This window comes from Armigeres subalbatus, chromosome 2 (genome assembly GCF_024139115.2).
Source record: "Armigeres subalbatus isolate Guangzhou_Male chromosome 2, GZ_Asu_2, whole genome shotgun sequence".
Lineage (NCBI taxonomy): Eukaryota > Metazoa > Arthropoda > Insecta > Diptera > Culicidae > Armigeres > Armigeres subalbatus.
This window is the reverse complement of record NC_085140.1, coordinates 185,072,871-185,095,614: the sequence shown is the minus strand read 5'-3', so window position 1 is coordinate 185,095,614 and position 22,744 is coordinate 185,072,871. Positions and strand designations below refer to the sequence as shown.

The 22,744-nt window shown below is 39.3% G+C and overlaps 1 protein-coding gene across 3 annotated transcripts in view; it reads right to left on the bottom strand.

Annotated features, from left to right (window-relative positions):
• LOC134211365 (ubiquitin carboxyl-terminal hydrolase 47) overlaps positions 1-22,744 on the bottom strand; it is a 62,632-nt gene that overhangs the window by 25,880 nt on the left and 14,008 nt on the right. Inside the window, exons 1-2 of one of the 3 annotated variants that reach the window (XM_062688155.1) lie at positions 819-1,274; positions 102-296 (exon numbers count right to left, since the gene is read on the bottom strand). The exons of 1 other annotated variant lie outside the window; for it this stretch is intronic. In XM_062688155.1, coding sequence (XP_062544139.1) covers positions 102-278 — 177 coding nt within the window. In that variant the 5' untranslated portion in view covers positions 279-296; positions 819-1,274. Of the gene's footprint in view, positions 1-101; positions 297-818; positions 1,275-22,744 lie in introns of those variants that run through there. One more of the 3 variants, XM_062688154.1, reaches the window with a different exon arrangement.

Genomic DNA, 22,744 nt, shown 5'->3' with positions numbered 1-22,744 from the left:
GTGAATGTAAAATATTCAGTTTTCTTAGAATTGACTATGTGATGAAAAACAACCGTGCGTAATCATGTCAACCATCTAAACACATAAATCAATACACTTACCTCTTTGGCGGGAAACTCAAGCTCGAAAACCTGGTACAAGGTTTGCGTTTCTACATGACGGTACAGATCTTCAACTGTGTTGTGGGCACGTACTTTGATGATGAATTTGCGCACCGGTGCGTCCGGAAGAGGATCGACGATGACACAAAACGCTTGGTCCTGTTCGACGCATACCATCGCGTATCGTTAACGTGTCTGCAGATTTGGAACAAACAATCATACGACATAAGCCAGGGATGCATATTACAGAAAAGCCACAGTATAATCGAGAATGGAAAGAGAAGAAAAAATAAATTACCAGATAGAAATGGGTTAAAATAAGGAATAATTTTGTTTTGGTACGCACACACATACACATACAAACATAGCTACAATACCAGACAACTAAAAGTTAATCGATTCATAAAAGCTGGTGCACGAAAATTCAACCCTCGTCCATGGCCAAGCGATTTTAAAAATAGTATGACTATCTAGTAACTGCAACGACGAAATATTTGCTCCGTTTTGACATAATTTACACCACCAAAAAGGAAACCAAATTCCTCATTCATAGGAAAGCGAATTTGCTTTTCTCGATTCACAAAAATTTAACGTCCGCCTCAATTGAGTACTCCCATCGTTGGCAGTGTCACTTGTCACGTCCACTGCCACTTCATCCACTTCCTTGGTTGGTAATATCCCGTAATATGTTTCATAGAAGTCAAACTCGATACAAACCATCATGATGCTGGATTACGGGGAGAAAGAGCTCCCTCGCAGCATCAATCCGCAACCAGTCCGGACGTGGTTCAGATCTATGACGTAACCAGACTTCACGAGAAGATCACAGCCACAGGCAGAACGGGAACGCAATTTCGCCAAGTGGCGTCTAAAATAAACAGGATCGACGATGTGGTGATCAGTCGTCGGCGGCCCCAAAAAAGCGTAAGAAAATGTGCTATATTTCAAGAACCGCTCGCACAATTAGCACAAGTTTCGACGATTCGCTTCAAAATTGCACTTTCCACCAGAAGACGAAAATATGATCTTCACATGGCCGCAACGCACACACTCGGACGCACGGGATTTCACACTCTCTACGCGCTAGCGATCGTGAAATAGATGGGAACTTTCGTATCGCAGTCACAGCCGGACGATCGTCTCTCAGTGTGGCTGGGGGCCCTTATGCACGCACGCACGATATTCGCCAAACTGCGCTGCACGGAACGATTTGCTCTGCTTGGCCACGGGTGCCCACCGATCGGAGAGACCCGATGTAGTGATGGCTTGAATAGTGCGGTTTGCTAATAGGCCTTGTGCATCAATCATTTTTTGTTAATTTTCAAGCATAATCATATGTCTGAAAGAGTATGAATCAGATGAGAGGCTTTAAAAGAAATAATCCTCAGATTTCCTAATTGAGACATTTCTCACTTCACACTTCACATAAGCGACAAAAAGGAGGGAGAAATCGAAAAAGACTAATGAAGAGTAGAAAGTAAAAAGTATAACTTCTTCCCGACACATCCTCTCAACGATGTTGTCTGGGGTTGTATCCATGCCGCTGACAAGCAGCATAACATGGCATTGCGTTCAACATCGAATTGCGGGCATGCAAACATCACATGCTCTGCCGATTCTACCTCACCTACACATACCGGACCCTCCGCAGAATCTGCGAACCCGAACCTATGCAGGAACTTTTAAAAGCAGCCATGTTCAGACAACACCTGTGATGGGTGGAAGTTGACTTGACCATGCTTCCTACTAACCCAATTCGACACATCCGGAATTAGCCTGTGGGTTCAACGACCTTTGACTGCGGTGTCCCATGATCTCTTCCATTTGAGCAACGAGGCTGCTCTCTTGACACGTCGCACTTGCACCGAGTATTAAAGCACATCTTCCTCAAGGAGTATGTCAATCGGCATCATCCCAGCTATAACGTCTGTATGTGTGTATGTGTACAAATGTTGTACACTTTTGTTGGAACTTAGCATTACCCGATTTACTGGAAACAAGTTGCATTCGACGGGGAATGTAGTCCCATTGTTTGCTACTGATTTGCGACCCGATCGGACATTGCATTTTGAAATTATTGAAAAATCATTGTTTTTTCTCCCTTGGAAAAAAAATTCAAAATCGATTTTGTTTTTTTTTTCAGTAATGGTAGCAATGCGTATTAATTAATGCAAAAAACGTGCAAAATGATAGAAAATATGCGATCTATTTCCCTAAAGTGCTTTTTGACCTTTCTAATGAAATTTATTCAATAAATTTAATGATGCACGAGAAAGGCATCATCGCTTCTAGGTGGATTAATCTGTTTTTTTTTCTGTTTCGGCTGTTGAAAAAAAAAATATGAACATATATAAATTTGAACTTAGAGCCGAATTCAATGCAGAGAGTGAAATGGAATGTGAATTGTCGCAATACGCTCCCCGATATTAACTAAGAGCCGGAACGTATGAAGAAGACTGGACGGCCAAGGATTTCATATTTGGTGAGATTAACTTTAATTAATTGATTTGTAACAAAAACCATTCAATTTTGGTAAAATAAATGTTCTAACCGTATTGCCAAAATCGGATGGGATCTGTAGTGTTTTTAATTCGGTGTAGTAGGGTGGAGCCGATCGAAAGTAGTACAAATCATTTATTGCGCATTAGCCCCAAAATTTTATTCCCACCTTTGGGTTTCCGCGCCGAGCACTCAGCGCCAGACTCGGCGACAAGGAGATAGTGGTCAAGTTGGTACTCCTGTTTTTTTGACAACTTATGTCGATTGGTTGTGCGAGTGCACCGGCGTCAAAAAATAGAGCTTTTAGCTGAAATTTTTTTTGTCAAATGCACATTTTGACAGCAATATAGATGCATTAGTGAATAAAATGTGCAAATGCTCTATCGCGGAAGCAGTCGCTGAAGACAAGTGTCAATGGTTTCAGTGATGAAACGAAAAGTTTCAATGCAAAAAGCAATGCTATCAGAAAAACCGTTCCGATGGGTAATCTCTATTTTCTATCTTCTTACTTTCTCTATATATAAAAATAAGTTTACATTTCCAAAAACGACATTGCTCACAAGTTTCATTACCAAAAAATATGGCCCCATTCAAAATTTGAGCTCAATCGGACATGATTTAGGGGTGCCTAAAATTCATCAAAGTTTTAATTTTTACCCATGAATTTTTTTTCCAGGGGGCCAAAGGAAAAGTAAAAATCGAATTTTTGTTTTTGATGCCAAATGACTTGAAAATGCATGAAACGTCAAGATCCGATGTTACTTAAAAAAAACCCACCTAGCGGTAATGGTGCCTTTCTCGTGCACAAAAAAAAATCTGTTGTAAAAACTACTATTTTTTAGACTACGCTCTGTTTTTAATACTATCATAAATTTGTTTGAAGTAACATAAGATCTCGACGTTTCATGCATTTTTAAGTCATTTGGCATCAAAAACAAAAATTCGATTTTCGACTTTTCCTTTTGTCTCTCCTTGGAAAAAATTTCATGAGTAAAAATTTCAAAACTTTGATGAATTTTGGGCACCCCTAAATCATGTCCGATTGAGCTTAAATTTAGCATGGGGTCATATTTTGGGGTAATGAAATTTGTGAGCAATGTCGGTTTTTGAAATGCGATGACAATTTTTTTCCATACATTCTATTGGCTACCTTGATGTAGGGGAACGGTTCGGCACTTCATCCCATAGCTCCTATTTCCATCCCATCAACAACAAAGCAATGAAAAGGAATTTGGATTATTTCTTGTGATTTTTTTCAGCAGTGAGCACGCGTGTTAGCAAAATGAAGCGACGAGATTGGTGCTGTATTTCTTTGTTTTTCGATGAGATGAACATATGTTCAGTGAGATGGAAAATGGAACAGTTCCCCTATATGAAAAAAATAGAATATTTTGCTGGGAAAGTTGAACAACATGTAAAAATACCTGTTCCAATGAATTCTCGCTTAACTTTTCAAAAGGTCCTAAGTAACATTTTTCATGAATTCATTTGAATACAGCAATCAAGAGCTTTCATGTTGTTCTGTTGATTGCGCTATTCAAATTAATTAATGAAAAAAATGTTGCTTAGGTCCTTTTGAAAAGTTAAGCGAGAATTCTGAAGAAAATCATCAAGCTCGTACTGATCTAGAGGGCGACGACTAAACGATTGACATTCAAGACCTGAGAAAAAACAACCCGAGCTAGATCGGGGAGGTTCGACTAGTTTTTAAATAAAATAAATCAGTATACAGTAAAATCTGTATGTTATCCTTAATCCGCACTGTTTGAAATCATACTTCGCAAGGACAGATTTCCCGAAGAAAAGGGAAAATTGAGCGCAATGTGAGAGCGCGCGGTGGTGATTCCGAACGTTCCACGCCAATTTTGCTCGTCGTGATGGTGTTGATCGCACTAGTTCGTTTAGATTCTACATGAGAAAAATACACAGAGCGAAAGTACAGTTTTTTCGACTTCTATTTTTGATGCGGCGCCGAATAGTAACAGCCAAAACAGACGGCCAATGTGGTCTAAATAAACGCAAACATTCATAATTCAAAATTATTACGAATACAATAAGAATAATGGGTGAGAAGAAATGCGAATCACATTGAAGTGCCGGCAACACAGTGCCAATCAAATGGTGAACTTTTGTTTGAATTGAAAATCACTATAATAAAATATAAAAAATACAGTGCCAATCAATTGCTTTCGAATGATATATTCAAGTACGCGTATCGTGCATCATTTAATGCTTAAGGGCCATCCACAAAGTACGCCGCGCTGTCTGGGGTTGAGAAAAGTTTCTAGTGATTTTATACAGAATTTTTGACGAAGGGGTAGGGGGGTAGTTGAACATTTGCAATTTTTGCGCGACGCACTTTGTGGATCTTCCCTTATGACTTCTCATAATTTATACAAATCAAAGCCCATTTTATCAAAGTCGATATGCAATCCATTTTTACTTCTTCTTTGCAGAAATTACAATTTCATGGGTGGATTACCATTTTTTGTTGATTATAAACTGCGTGGACATAAAGGCAAGTTATCGAACAAACATTATATCGTAAAGATAATTCTTCTTATTTTTAAATCATTGAAATCTTTGTTGACTAGGAAAGATTATAATGAATAACTTAATTATTTAATGAATAAATTTTCAAGTAAAGGGTAACGAGTTTCTCTTCGAACACAAAACACATTAAAGCATCCGGATCTAATATTTCATTGAGAAATACTTCCGCTGAATCACACGTGCTTTCATTGACAGGTTGCATTCTGCAGTTTACTGTTTTCAGATCCTAAGCTAACCCTACACATAATCGTACATATGTGAGAAGCCTAGACATCTACTGGCGACTCGCTGAAAGTAAAATCCATGTCGAAAATAGAATAACCAACGGTTGCCGGCAACAAAACTAGCTGGCACAAATTAGGTGCGATGGTGCGAAACAACACTTGTATTTGTGGCTACATCCTAAACTAATAAATATGTCAGATCACAACCCGATTAAAAATTATGGCGCATGTTAGAATGAATATTTAAACTAGTACGATCATTCTTGTAAATATAATAAATCATAATTCCTATGTGATTAATATTGCTCAATCAGCCAATGTTGTTTCACCGAAAGCAATATACCAACTAATTTAGATTCTTCTTTCATAACCATCATATATAACAAAACTTTTTTTTTTTTCGAAATTTATGATCTAGGACTGATCAATCTTATTTCGAGCAAAAAAGGTGCATCAATATCATCGGATTCTTTTGCTAACATGCGCGTTAGAAGCTAGTGCAGCTTATCGTATGTTTTCCAATACAATGAATAATGAATCGCAAGAACGTCCTTTCTTGTAATACATTATTGTAGGTATAAAATATATTTTTGGATAACTTTTTAACCGTATTAGGGATTAATTACAAACATCAAAAGAATCCAATACCACCTACGACAAAAACCATTCATGTTACTTGAGAGCGAGATGATCGCCATCAATACGTGCTCTAACGCATCATCCCATCATCAGCACCGAGCAAGAGAGAACGATCCGAACATAAACTCGCCGACACTAACTACGATTAAAGGTTTGTTTTATTTATCTACTGGCAGAACGCCGGTAAACACACATACGCCAGGTGAGTGCATGTGAATGAAGGCGCCGTCATCGACCCGGTGGCAGCGATTAGCTCTCTTTAGTCTCTGGTAGTCACAACACAGCAGGGCAACATTTTAATTAATATGTAAAATACCTTGCGTTCCGGGTTGGATGCGAAATCAGACGTCAACAGTCAGTGGCATCGGTTGAGTCGTACGTTCAGTGTGCAATCGAGCAGCGAAACGACGCGAGGCCGATCATCCGTGTGCGAGCTATTCGGTGACTGTTGGCACAATTTTAGAACGCGACGACCGCACTCGCTGACTGTCACTTCCTACTCGGTTTCTTACGCAGTGACTTTAGTGGGTGAATTCACTATTGGATGGCGAGTCGCGTGTGGGAAGCGTACAGGAGGAAAAATTCAAACACGATGGAAAACCACTTTTAGAAGTGGGATTCTTCTGGCTAATTCGGTGATTTTCGTAGGGTGAATATGGTGATTGTGACATATTTTGGTTGCAGAATTAGAATCTTTTCAATACAGACGGGAACTTAAAGTGACGCCATCCTCGATTGCGCTCCACTCAAGTTCTTCTGTACCTCGCTCGCTGCGCTCCACGCCCTTTTGTAACTGGCGGGCCATCTTTCCATGGTTGCAGTCCGACATTCTTACAACATGCCCTGCCCATCGTACCTTTCCACCTTCAGCTACGATGCCTCAAGTTCAAGTACAAGTTCGATAAACATATTTTCATGGCTTGTTATAATTCGACGAGGCTTTTGCCTTTCTCTTATTGGAATTATCTATTAAGCGCATTTCTGCTAACCCTGGTTTTCAGGCATTCCTACAAACGTTAGCCGCTTCCTGATGGCCTGTTGGTTCTTGATTTCGACTTCTACGAGCTTCTTATGTTTCTTTTTTGCCTTTCTCGTACAACAAAGTTGTACCGAAAGGCTATCATTTTACTCCGAAAACGAACTCTTTATGTGAGTCTCGGAGACCCATAGTGTTATATACCAAACCAATCGACTCAGCTCGACGAACCGAGGTGATGTCTGTATGTGTATATGTGTCAAAATTTTGTAGACACATTTCTTGGAACTTATCATTGTCCGAATTACTCGCAACAGGTTCCGCAACAGCTACTCGACGGGGAATCCCGTCCCATTGTTTGCTATTGAAAATTGGTCCGATCGGACTAGGGGATCAGAAGTTATGGTCAAAATACTATTTTTTGCCCAAAACACGCTAAAAATACTCATTTATATTTTTTAGTTTTTTTACACGAGAAAGGCACCAACACCGCTAGGTGGATTAATCAGGTTTTTTCTCTTCTTCGAAACTTTCCTCATCTAAGCTCTCTTCTTCCTAGCACGAATTTTCTTCTAAGGACGGCTCTTCTGCCGATGGCTTTAGTTCACATCTTTCAATTCTTTACTCTTTACTCTACAACACTGAGGATACTGATCGTAAGACCATCATACGAATTTCGCCACAAGAAAATGTATTGATTTACATACGATTCACTAATGGAATGCATTTCATACGACAATCTTATGAAATATTTTAAGTTCGTTCAAACAAAGTATAACCTGGTTTCGAACCATGGACGTCATGATTAGGAAGCGTTTGATCATACCACACACCCACACACACACTTGTTAAATATCCAATAAAAACATAGATTTGACCGAAATAAGATTTTCAAATTTTCATGGTTCAATTCTTATGAAACATTCTCATAAGTTTTTCTCAAATAAACTCAATCAAGCTTTTTTCGGAACCTCCGTATGTCCAAACAGTGTATTGTCTTCAACGTGATCGATCATGAAACTCTCTAATGAAAGCCTCTTATTGACTTCTTTATGAGCTGCTCGATCGCTTTTGATAGGCTCTTCTAGCATCGCTCATTCCCGCTTCCATCGAGACAACTTTCTAAGACTTTCCGTTTTCCGACTTTCTTCTCTCAAATTTTCTCCTGGCTTCTCGTGGTCCTGTCTCGTCGTCTTCGGCATTACGTTTTTCGAGCTTTCCTCGTCTTCGTAAATCTTCTAACACTATTCGGAATGACTTATGGATTGTTTTTATTGTTGCTGTAACTGTTTTTGACCGTTTTCTTTTATATTTTCTTGATTAACTTTAAATTTACATTTTCCAAAGGTTAATTGAACTTTCCTATGGCGAAGTACAAGCCGTGGTACAGACATCGCTGATACGAACGAAAAATGGGGATCCTTGTTTGAAACTTAACGGATCCGACGGGTAGATATTGACAGACATATTTCTGTTCGAAACTCTGTCGATGACGGACAGCCATCCGTTTATTCCCTTTTTGATGCATGTTGTCAGAGGCTGTGGCATACTTTTCACCCAACCGAAAGTAACTATGAACGACATCCTTGCTCCTACTACTCCTGATGCCGATTTCAGCACTTGTTCTCAAAGATCGCATAATCTTCCCTTCTCAAAATCGGTGAAAGAGCTGTTTTTCGGCATTTCATCTTTAAATAGCGTAAATGATACGAATTGTATTTTAAAACTATGGCTTTTGGTACTCGTTTGACCTTCTCTGTTTCGCCCTTTGCAAGCTACACTTTCCACTTTATTCCCAAACAAAAAAGGATAAAAAATATTTCACTCACTAGGAGCGTAATGTCAACCAACACCCCATACGTTTTGAAAAAATGTACCTCACATGTTTGGGAAAAAGAACGAAGGGCGCGACAATTTTTCTCTGCACTCTATAAACAACTTTTATATAACAAATACTTCTCTATAGGAAATTAAATTGAGCAACATCTAGAAGATTTAAAAAAATGTTCCAGTACTTAACACCCCGATACTGTATCTCAGCAAGAGCAGGACAAATATGTTTTCAGAACAAGTTCTAGTAATTCTGTAAATATGTTTTGCATTTGGAAAAAATAAGAATAATGTGGCTCAACATAGAGCGCATCGCAAAATAATACTTCGCCGTGCAGATAAGCGCTCCTTCACATACATATGTACAATCAAATTTTATCACTGAATTGATTATTTCAGTTATTTATAACCTCACGTGAGAAATGAAGACAACAAATATTGAAAGCCTCTGTTGTAGACTGATTAGACTGTCCAAAAACACCATTTGCAGTGAATGCATTAGCTGATTTTCAGCTAAATGTTTACGCAGTCTCAATAGTAGGGGAGTGGTTTGGTTGTAGGCATCCCCATGGATCTTTCAACAGCAAGCATATGCTGTCATTCTGACAGCAGTCATTTGTTTGCTATAGAAACCCGATGTTTCATGCTGAATACCAAACCAAATAGACATATCTACTTTGTCCTATGAAGATATCATTTTTTTTCTACATGAAAGTCAACACGAAAGTTTTGTTAGACTTTTTTCGAAGTATCATAAAGTGTAGTGTTTTAATTGAAAAGGTGAGTTCTAATGCGTATTAGGACAGTAAATTTAATCTATTATGAGGTTCAATGACGATTGCCATCAACATTTGAGCCTGATTTTTGTCCATCACGTTCTAAAAACGCAGCTAATTTCGGTTATGGGCACCTTTTTTGGTGGCACCCTCCTTTTATTGCCAATTCGTTCAATATCACTGTAATTATCTTCAAACTTTTCAACAAATTTATTTTAATCAAGTATTTGTGCATTATCTTAAAACTATTTAGACATAATTTATTGAAATAAGTTTTATTCATATTTTTGTTTTGTTTTCTATGCTTGTATAACCATTATTGGGTATGCACTTTTTGGAACTAAGCGTTGGCCGATTTACACGCAACAATTTGCATTAAACGGGGAATTCGGTCTTATTGCTTGCATTGAAAATTAGACCGATTAAACATTGCCTTGTGAAGTTGTTGAAAAATCATCGTTTGTTGCCCCTCATTGAAAAAAATGCGAAATAAAACAACATAGAGGAACTTTTCCGTTTTCCATCTCACTGTAAATATATTCATTTCATCGCAAAACAAAGGAATACAGCACCAATCTCGTCGCTTCTTTTTGCTAATACCCGTGCTCACTGGTGAAAAAAATCACAAAAATAAGAAACAAAACAAATTCCTTTTTATTGCTTTGTTTTTGATGCGATAGAAATAGGAGCTATGGGATGAAGTGCCGAACCGTTCCCCTATTTTGACTGTGATGAATATATATGAATGCAATAACTGTAAATTAATGAAAAAATGAAATCCTACTACCTTAAGTGCTATTTCGGACCTTTCTTATGTGATTGTTTTTGTTACCTTCAATGCATGAGGAAGGCATCATCACTGCTAGGTGGATTAATCTGAATTTTTATTGTCTCATGACAAGTAAAATCAATGAATTACTCTTTTTGTTTAAAGCTGAGCGGTTATCGTTCATTATTCTCCAATATTAGCCGGATTTTCAAGGGTGCCCAGAACCGAACCACAAAATTTAAATGCCCAAAAATGTCAAATTTGCGAAATTGCCAATAAAATGTTTCAATTCGACAAAATCAAATTAAAATCTTTGCTAGTAGTAAGGTTATATGTACGTCTAGCTTTCCATTGACGTACAAATGTAAACATAATACCAACTAGATCCAAGATTATGGACAAAAGGGTGCCCACAACAGAACATCTTCCCCTAAACCCAAGGCTAGAGTTTCGCTTTTCCAGCATTTCGGCATAAAATATGTTAGATTTCCTACAGCTTGAGAATTCAGTACTCTTATTGACCAAATAAAATAGCCATGGTTCAAAGTTAAAATTTATACTTTGACAAAACATTCTCAAAGTATAGGGGAAGTGGACCGGCTATGTGGGCACTACCTACTATGCATCTTTTGACAGCATGCCTGAAATTCGATTTTTGAATTCCCCTTTTTTCCCGCTTTTCCCGATGAATTTTGCCAAATTTCCCCGGTTTTCTGTGTTCGTATCCGCATAACTCGAAAACGACTGGATGGATTGTCTTCATTCCTTCAGCGAATATGTTCGTTATCGTTTCCGACGGGTTTATATGATATTTTCTCATGCAAAAATCACGAGTAAGGTTGAGTAAATCGTGAAAAAATAAAATTAAGAATCGTAAGGAAATTTCACATGGGCAATTCACAACAACATTTTCGCCTACTACGCAGGACAACGTCTGCTGGGTCGACTAGTTTTCAATAAAAATATACAAAGGCTGCAGATTTGATTTGCAACCTAGCCCGATGATTTGCAACCGTTGAAGCGTTCAAATCGGATCATAGATGGCTGTGATATTGATGTGACAATATTATATAAGTTTTCTGAAAATATGTCATATGTTCGTATTTCACAGATATTTCTGAAACCGAACACCCGATTGCAACAAAAATGTTGGGGATTCAATGGCGAAGTCATAGCTTTCGTTTGAGGTGAGGTCGTGCAAATTTGAGTTCAAATCAAATAATAGATGGCTGCGATATTGATGTGACAATATTAGATTAGTTTTCTGAAAATATGTCTCATGTTCGTATTCCATAGATATCTCTCAAACCGAACACCCGATTGGGTATTCAATGGCAAAGTCATAGCTTTCGTTTGAGGGTAAAATCGTGCAAATTTGTCCCCAGACAGCTGAGATCTTGATGTGACATTATTTTGGCAATGTTGTGAAAACAATAAGTCTAATGCTTTATGTTTGTATTTCAGATATATATCCGGAACCCGGGGCTGCAAAATGGTGGATTGACATCCAGGAAGGAGCGTCCAACAGAGCTCTGGTCCCCACAAGTCCCTATCTCACGCTTCCACGGGTCGTCCGATGACAAAAGACCGCCAGCTAAGGGTTGTGTACTTAGCTGGTAGTGCAGCCTGGGCACTGTTGTCCTTTTGACATCAGCTAGAGTGAGAAGGTACGCCTCGAGCGTCTGTTCACCAGGAGGTGCGGCTCAAACAGCATCTGCCTGGTACCCAGCGGCTGATTAACGAAAAGCTGTATCGCGTCAGCTATACCTAAGGTGGCAGCCCCATCATCGCGATGTAGGTAACGCGACCCCGGTAAGATAGCTTACTGAAGCCTCTCAAATACCACGAAAAATGGAGATAGAAGAAAAAGAGAACGTTATTTTTGGCAACGAAATAAGGACTATGATTGGAAACTCGGTACCTGGAATGTCAGGACCCTAAATGAACCTGGACGAGTGAGCCTTCTGGCTCGTGAACTGCAGAAGGTTGGAGTGAACGTGGCTGCTATTCAAGAAGTTCGATGGCCTGGTCATGGGCAAGCAGATGAAGCGAGTGATGCGGTGGAAACCCATTAGCGAACGAATCTGTGTGTTGAGGATACGGGGCGAATTCTTCAATTACAGCCTAATCAACGTTTACGCACCGACAAACGATAAATCCGACGACGTGAAGGACACGTTTTATGAATGTCTTGATAAAGCCTATGGAGAGTGCCCAAAGCATGACGTGAAAATTGTTATCGGAGACGCCAACGCTCAGGTCGGTAGAGAGGACTTTTCCGTCCCATAATCGGTAGGGAGAGCCTTCACTCCGCTACCAATGACAACGGCCTACGGCTAGTAAATTTTGCTGCTGCCAGAGAGATGGCCATCAGTAGCACCTACTTTGCACGAAAGAACATCCGAAAGCACACATGAAGACACCCAAATGGTGAAACTGGCAACCAGATAGACCATGTTCTGGTGGATGGGCGCCATTTCTCGGATGTTTTCGATGTGCGGACATTCAGAGGTCCGAACATTGACTCTGATCACTACCTCGTTGTCAGTAAAATTCGATCACGGTTGTCAACTGTATCGAACGAAAGATCACAGCGAACGATGCGTTACAATATCCAGCGATTGTTGGCGGAAGGAGTATCGGCTGAGTACCGCCAGAAGCTCGACGAACGGATAAGTGCAATCAACGTTAGCGACAACATCAACGATCTATGGGAGTCCATCCATGGAGCGGTGAGCACAACAGCACGAGAAGTGGTAGGCACTGCACAGAGGCGACCCAGGACGGGTTAGTTCGATGTGGAGTGTCAGAGAGTGATAGACGAGAAGAACGTTGCCAGAAGCCGGAAGTTGGTGTCGGGTACCCGATCGAATAGAGATCGGTACAAGGAAGCAAAAGCAGCCTTCGAGACTTTGTTGAATGGAGGAAGTGACGGTGCATCGGTGAACAGAATAAATATTAGCGACGATGGACAAGCTGTGTAGTCACCTACACTAGATGAGGTTAAAAAATCTGTTAAAGAGCTGAAAAACAATAAGGCTGCGGGGAAGGACCAGCTCCCGGCTGAGCTTCTCAAACATGGCAGTGAGCAGCTTTATGAAGTTCTGCACCATATTATGTCGAAAATATGGGAAGACGAGGAAATGCCTACTAGCTGGTTGGACGGCCTCATTTGCCCTCTCTTTAAGAAAGGGAACAGACTGGAGTACGCCAATTACTAAGGAATAACCCTCCTTAATTCGGCGTACAAAATTATGTCCCGTATTCTGTTCAACAGATTGAAACCGCTTGAAGAGTCCTTCGTCGGCGAATACCAAGCAGGTTTTCGTGAGGGCCGATCAACGACGGATCAAATGTTTACCCTGAGACAAATCTCGCTTAACTTTTCAAAAGGACCTAAGTAACATTTTTTTCATGAATTAATTTGAATATTGCAATCAAAAGCTTTCATGCTGTTCTGTTGATTGCGCTATTCATATTTATTCATGAAAAAAATGTTACTTAGGTCCTTTTGAAAAGTTAAGCGAGAAATCCTTGATAAATTCCGGGAGTACAACTTGCAGACACATCATCTGTTTATTGATTTCAAGGCGGCGTACGATTCAGTGAAACGGAATGAATTATGGCAAATTATGCTTGAACATGGTTTTCCGGAGAAAATGATACGGCTGATTCGTATAACGTTGGACGGATCGAAATCAAGTGTAAGGGTTGCGGATGAAATATCGACGTCATTTGTTACCTTAGATGGATTAAAGCAGGGTGATGCACTCTCGAATCTACTGTTCAATATAGCGCTCGAGGGAGCGATTAGGAGAGCTGGTGTGCAAAGAAGCGGTACCATTATCACAAAATCGCATATGCTCCTGGGATTTGCGGACGATATCGACATTATCGGAATTCATCGCCGTGCCGTGGAAGAGGCTTTTGTGCCTTTTAAGAAGGAGACAGCGAGGATTGGACTCACGATCAATACCAGCAAAACGAAGTACATGGTCGCTGGCAGTCAACGTGGGTTCATTAGTGGTGGTGGTAGCGAAATGGTGCTGGATGGTGAAAAATTTGAAGTGGTAGAAGAATTTGTGTATCTTGGAACATTAGTGATGTGCGATAATTGTTCGGATTCAAACCAATTTTTTGAGCAGTCCTATTTTTCGGTAGCAGCTAAAACTATATGTTTATATTTATTATTATTTCGCAACTAAATTTCGTATTTTACCCTACTTACAACGTTTGGTTCTACACTCCCCTTTCGCACAATAACCGTTTCCGTAGAGCGAACCTCTTTCCAGCAAACTTCCTCTGTCCTTTTGCTAATATTAATCCGTTCCTGTGCACATTTATATTATTAGTTTTTGACATTTCATTTGCCTTATTATTTACTTACAGTTAACAACCATGAATAATTATTCTTTTCTATTCCAGGTCTTAATCTTCGCGGACAATTCTAGCACTGGAAACCTTAAATACAATTTTATTATTTTATTAAATTTAACTGTAAGCACATCTTCCTTACTTTGTTCCAAATATAGAGTTCAGTATACGCAAGAATTTACCTCCTCACTTCTAATAATTTCTTAATGCACCGAAAATAGTAGCAATAACTTTCACTTTCTGAATAATCCGTTTGTTTACTTTTCACATTACAATAGATTCTATCTACTTCATCTTTCTTTCTCCTCTTTCCAATTCCAGCAACAAACGATATAAGTGGGCAACTCCCAAACAGGTACGCTACTTGCATTTCGTCACACACAATAGTATTGGTAGGCACTCTGAGCCAATTGCGGTGTTAACAATAATGATGTTACCCGCGAGGTGAAAAGGCGTATTGCAGCTGCAAGTAGGGCTTATTACGGACTTCGTAACCAACCTAAGTCCCGTAGTCTGCAAACGAAAACAAAACTCGCGCTATATACTACTCTGATTCTTCCGGTGGCTTTATACGGCCACCAACAGGAGAACGGTATCTGGCGGCGTCGCATGAATCACGAATTGTATCAGGTGTATAAAGGGCTGGATATTATTAAGCTTATACAACACGGCAGACTACGGTGGGCTGGTCACGTTGTTCGTATGCCGGAAGAACGTCAAGCGAAGATAATATTTAGTAGAGAACCCGGAAGAGGCCGCAGGCTTCGTGGAAGGCCGCGTACACGATGGCTTTTTGCAGTTGAAGAGGACCTGAGAGCGCTCAATGTTTAGGGCGACTGGAAGCGAGTCCAGTGGAGAAGGATACTCCATTCGGCGTAGGTTCATCGAAGAGCTGTAGCCCATCAAGTATCAAGTAAGTAAGATAACGAATTTGAAATTCAATCGTAGTTGGCATTTGAAATGCCAGCATACTAAGAAGCTAATGAGAAGAAATTTGAAATTCAATCTCAGTAGGCTGACAGGAATTCTAGATGATTCGAACGGTGAAAATAAACGAAGGATTCAGTGTTATGTATTTGAGGCGTGAACATGCGAATTATCCTTCGGTGTTCCGCTCTTGTTTTCGTTGGTAAAAGGCAAATCGGAAGACGGATTTACTTGGCTACGACAATTAAAATTTTTTAAAACGTCGAAATTTAGCAAATTTTTGCTAATAGTAAGATTGTTCGTCTAGCCTTTCATTGGTATAATGATGTCGGCATAATAGCAACTAGGGCCAAAGTAATGAGCCAAATACAAAAGAGTGCCTAACCTAACTTTTTACCCTCCTAGACAGGGAATCAATTTTTCTTGATGCACTTGCGAAACAAGCGACAAAAGAGAACCAACGACAAAGCTTTGTTTTTGTCGGAGATGATAATGACAAGGATCTGAACATTTTTGTCAGAAACAAAACAATTTCGTTGCTAACTTTTCATCCCATTATTTTGCATTTAAGATCAAAGAAATTCGTATACAGTATCATATGCCAATAACTAATATGTCGAAAACGAAGTCTCCTCTTCTCAGGACTAATAACACGCAAAAAAACTCGATGATTTGATTGCTTATGAGGCAAATGCCTGCGTCACAAGCAATGTATTTAAATTACATGAAAACATAAACTTGAACTACAAAATCTAGCAAATATTCCAAACAGTGTTAGCATGTTAAGAATGGAACAATTACGTCGGAATGAAGTTTAAAGCAGTTTATCTCTTTGATAAGAGACTTTGTTTACTAACTTTTAGAAGTAGTTTGCTTGCCTTCGTCATTTAGCAAACGTCAGATCAAATATGTTGCGTAGCCATAACGAACACTCAAGTCCTAGACAGCAACAACCGATGTCCGCTCCGCATTTCCCGAAATTAAGATCCCGACATTGTTTACGCTCTTGCTGATAATTTCTCAAACGTTCAACCCCCGATTCCGAAAGCCAGTCACTTCTTAATTCGATGCAATGTCCCAAGAACGCCTGCTAGGCAACAACAATTCACGCAACAGTATTAACAGTCAAGATTAATTCTTTCATGGGATCCAACAGTTCGCACCGATGCGATGGCGTTACAAATTCCTTTAGGCGAATTTTATTTTTCAATTTACGACAGAATGGCGACACAATGAAATCGGGTGGGTGGCAGTCTTGGGCAAATAAATGTTTCGATTTTTAAGTCACTAGGCCAGTGGTAGCCATACTGCAGTACATATTGATTCCACATGACTTTTTGCGTCTCCAAGAGACAATACAGCAAAAGCCAACAGGCAACAGCCGATTTAAAAATAAAGTTACACACGTCGCAGCTGCAGAAGTTTTCTGGAATGCCACGGGGGAAACACCTGTTGTCGATTCAGGCTTTCGTCTCTTTCGTATAATTGGGATTAAGATGTGGGAGCGGTGAATCTCGAAGTGAAAATAATAATTTGTTATATTTTTGCTTAAATCGAATCTGCACAATTTTTAAATATATCATTACTGTATTGCTAATTCGGTTTCGATTTGTAAAAATGATTTCATTGATTCCGTAAAATGTAATGATTTTCTGTAAAAGTAATTCCTTTATCTGATAGAGAAAAGATTATTTTGCCGGATACATACCTTGGTTTGCTCAGGAAATGCTTGCTTTAGCAAAAATTGGCATCCAAGCGATTGTTAACAAAACCATTTACGACCAAGTCCCGATATATTATATTTGCTAAGCTAATAACCTACTGTAACTGAAACTGCAATATTATTCGAGAAACCGACAGAGAAAGATTACGGATTGATTCAACAGCAGCGACTTTAACTGAGCTGCGAGCTGCGAGGCGACCATGTCCCGATGAGGGATGCAACGCCAACATAGAAAAGAAAGAGAAGAAAGATGTGAACCTCAAGGCTTTAATTATGTGGCTATAATTCAAGATCGTGCTTGAAGAGAATGGCTTCGAATCCATACAGATATATGCACTGAAGTATTCAATCAAAATCGATGATAACATAATGTTTTCGATCAAAAGACTCAGTTTCGCCGCTATGTTCAGTCGCACGTATTCTATGATTGTAACATTTTGAAATCAATGCCTGAAGCTGATAAAAACTAATCTCTGTCGTAACAGAAATAAATCGAATCGTTTCTAGGTAAAGTACTAGACAGAGGTTTAGCCAAATCAAGGTGTTTATATCAAGGTTAAACTGCACATAAGTGAACTATTAAAATTGAAACCATTCGATAGAAGATCTTGCTAAAGCACCCTTGAATGCAGTATTAACATTGAAAATGACCGCACACGCAGGAAACCCATCAGATTACCAATGTTCTTAAAATACTCTTATTCCAAGTAAACAAACCACCGCTGTTCGAGATTTACCGCGAGCGCTGTGCAACAGCATCACACGTTGACTTTTGCCGGTCACTGATGCAGCTAACAACCTGCATTTCCCCTTCTTGCACAAGATAGACATCGCTTCGTTACGTCAACAGAAAAGGTCTGCGTTGCCGATAACAACAAAATCAGAAAGCTTAACCATCGTGACCGCCACAGCAACAGACGACCGCACATCGATGGGCAAATGTCACCACCCAGTGCTGTTATCGTATTCGGTTCAAGCCGCCACCCAGCCAGCAAGCCAGCCAGGGGGTCACACACAATCGCACCATAAGACACAATTCGCACTGTGTACTGACTGATGATGGACGATGTTTTCGTTGGAATGAAGAATGCGCGATATGTATATGCTTATAACAACTACTCTAACTCACCATAGGAACGTATTGTCGCTAGAGATGATTGTGATGCGAATACGACGAAAATCACAACAAAATAGAGCAGAGCTGATGGACTGCGTAGAAGCACCGACAGAGTGGTTCTCGCAAAGCACTATTTAAAAATAGCCTCCAAGAGATAGAACAACACATTAATAGGAAAATGAAGATTGTTTGATGAAATGGAAGCAAGTGCGGAAAGTCCTTGGAATGATCAGAATAGGATCGTCGACCCTTATTTATTAGCCAAAGTTTGGAAGTTTAGCGATGACTCATTCCTAAGTACAGAAGTGAGTCATGAGAACCTTTTGAATTATCAGACACATGCTCGTATTGCATTGTAGGGCATGAGCAAGATTTTACGCTTATCGATGAATGATGCCTAAAAGCAAGTAACATGCTCTTGTTTGCACTTCTATTTTGAATTCTTAACATACAAAGCAAATAAATTATGATACCAACAAGCCAGAGCATTAGCGTAGGCACCCAGCGACCTTAGCAAAATCTTTATGGGTGTCCCTAGAGAAAATCAAATTTTCAATACTTTATTTACATTTAGAAAATAATTTGATTCTTAATAGATACCTAAAAGAATTAAAAATAAAAGGTTGAACGGTTAAAAAAAATTCAAATAACAGACTTAGCGGTGTGCAAAAATCGTGTGCATATATGAAGAACCTTCCAGACCGGGCTGGAAGTGCGTGAAATAAAATTGAGAGCTTTGAAGTGAAGTGCTGAGCTGATAGTGGGTCCTCAAATCACGAGTAATAATAAATTTTATAATTTATAATAAATTTTAGCGAATCAACTACTACATCACACTTAACAAGGGTTCTGTTCTGTTTTTCGGTAATTATTTTTACAGATCTAGCTCAGTAAATTATGATTTTACTGGGATATCAGGAAACCAAATGGCAAAACTGATATTTTTACCGGTTATTCAGTTAATGGAAAAAAGTAATTCTCTCTTTGAATATATATACATAGATGGAAAGCTTAGCTTATATTGTGCTTTGTTTCAAAAAATCTCAGGAGTATGTTTTATATCAAAAGTTAGGGTATACGGCTTAAATCTTGGCCTAATATACTACGGTTGAGCACATTTATCGTTATAAATCTCCTTATATTGCATTTCCAACCAGAATTATTTCACCAGCCAGCTTACTTACTCTTGGTTTTGGCGCTAAACAGCAAAAAACGACGATGAATGTCCACAATATCTCATTAAAACCAGCGAAAATCTCGAGCGAAATGGACATAATGTTGACAAATTGTTCCTATCAGGTCGATATTTTTTCAGCCCACTTGGGACGAGTGATTGTTGATTTCGAACATACGAAAGATAAAGATGAGTTGCTGTTTTATTACAAGCCATGTTGCTTGCGTTGAGGCTGCATGCAAACAAATGGAGAAAATCAAAACATCTTATTGAGCGTGGATTCTAATTGGTTGCATGTAAAATAGTGCCACACTGACTGTGAGAGTGCGTTCTAAATTCCCCCTAAATTAAATGATGAGCAAACGTTACATCAGTGCTGGTAGCGATGAATGTCGTTCAAAATAGTGATTTAGTGACTAACTATGACGAAAAAGTGATCAAAGTGACTTTCAATAGCAGAAAAAGTGACTTTTGTATGAGGTTATAAACCGGTGATAGAGCTACAAATTGCATTAGCATTGTTATGATATAATTCGTAGATTACAAACTAGTGTTTTATTTTTGAAATCCTAATCTAGCATGCTATCAGAAACAGGGTAGAAATATTTCACAGTCAATGCAGTGAAAAACATGGATCTCAGTATAATCTGCAGTCGCCTTCATCGCCGCCGTGGTGAGTGCGACTGGGTGCAGCCGAAAAATTATTTCCAACACCGACAGTTCAATTTCGCATTCAGCCACTCACAAGTCGCTCTGACAGGCTGCTCAGTTCGTGCCTTACCGTATGACTGTGAGTGGCCCATTTAAACGCGTGGTGAATTTTTTCAATTTGCTGAGTGAATGTGTACATTTTGCTGTGGTAAATTTCATCTTCGCGGTGCAGTGGGTGATGTGAGTTCTGTTGTTTACTTTTCTGCCTCTCCGGGAATGTGAAGTTGATTTCAAAGCAGGAAGAAAATAAAAACATGATATAAAAAAAACATCACCTTCATCCAGTGCTGCCGAAAATTTACAACCCTGATCAGAAATCAAGAAAAGGTAAAAACAACAACAGCATGAATATTACTACTACTGGTCACGCCCATCTTCACCGTGAAGAGGAAGAGAATGGAAGCAAGGGGCCAGTGACTGCGACACTCTCATAGTCATATGTACCACGGAGTTGGATAAGCCAGAAGCTAGCAATGTGACTATGGTATCATATTGAGACATCATATTAAGTAACACACCACGAGAAGGTATCTACCCGACGTCACGGGAACGAGTAGTGAATTACAAGTTGTTACACAAAATTATGCTAATAATTACAACATGTGTTGTTTAATATGAGCTCAATTTTTTTATATAACAGCAAAATCTTTGGAAATTTTAAAAAATCCAATAAAACCATGTTCTATTGGAAATCTAGAAATTCTAATAATAAACTATAGATAATAAATGGCAGACTTTAGTATTAAAGTCAAAAATCAAATCAAATTTTCAAAAAATCGGGAATGATCAAAACTCACCCGCGATCTTACTTTTAAATTATCAAGTGATAAAAACTCGCCAGCGATTAAGACTCGTTTAAAAATCGTATCTTGATTTGAAGCATTAACGGTTACATTTTGAACACTTTTTCCTTACTACCATGAAGCCATAACGCCAAATAGAAGATATAACGGTACTGTTGACAATTTGCTAATATTAGTAAAGATTAATATTTGAACGATAATTCTGTGTTTATTATCGTTTGAGTACAAAATTTGAGAAGTTGTCGCCGGCGACAACTCGCCTGTTGTTTTCACGTGAAAAGTTTTCACATCAAAATTGCAGTCATTATCGTCTGATAATAATCCAGCACAACACTGCTAGCAACAGTTTTGGAGAATAGCAAGCAGAATCAGAAGCGGAAGCGCTGGTGGAGGAAATCAAAATACGTCAACCTACACAAATCGGTTTTCTCACAGAGCAACAGCATTCGAGTTACATTTAGCTTGGTGCCGCTGAGAAAATGAATTAACTGTCTAATAAACCAAAAGGACCTTTCCAGGGCCACAATAATCACTGGAAGAGGGTAATTACCGATTTGAACTTCATTCATTGTTCGAATTTATTGCACCATTCGGACTATCTGTTACTTATTTCGCTGGCGTTTGTGGCAGCGAAGTGAAGTACATTTCTGTGAATACATTTTTGCAGTCTCTCCCTCTGACGCACGCTTGTGATTCTGCTACAGACGAAAATTTTCTGTCATCACAAATCGATCATAATCTGCACTTTGAAGACAAATTTTCTAGGCTCAACCTTCTCTTTTTTTTTTTTTTTATCTTTCGTTTATTTGGAAGGCTCATTTGCCGTGAAGCGTTACGGAGCCGAAATCAAGTTTAACAATACATTTCTTGATTCTTATACATAGTGTTAGTTTTGGGGAACCGAAAGACTCGCGGTTTAGTCGAGGTTAGGGAATACAATAATACAGTAGGAAAGGAAAGGATTTTAGGGTGCTTAAGTAATTACGATGCTGATGTTCACAAAGTTGACGTTCCTCGCATTTTTACATCTGTAACGGGACAAACAAACTTTTTGGGAGACAACGACGAGAGGAAGACATACGGAAGGGATTAACGACAGACATGGAAATGTACAACAAGAGGAAGACATTCGATATGGGGTATGACAGACAAGGGAATGGGCAGGCAATGATTACAGTTTTACATCAGCAACTTTCAAAATTGGTGGACCAGGGACATGTACTCGAGATCAAGGCCCGACAACACTTCCCTAATAGGCTTTGGTTGTTTTCCTCGGACCCGGAGATGTTCAGTTAGCGCAGATCTGGGGCCACGATGCTCCTCGCACGCCCACACGACATGATCGATGTCCTGATAATCCTCGCCGCAAACACAGAGATTTCCTTCCGAGAGCCCCACTCTGAAAAGATGTGCATTTAGAGTGTAGTGATTGGACATTAGACGGCACATGGTTCGAATGAAGTCTCGTCCCATATTCAATTTTTTGAACCATGGACGCTTCGACACCTGCGGGCGAATTGAATACAGCCATCTACCCAACTCCCCATT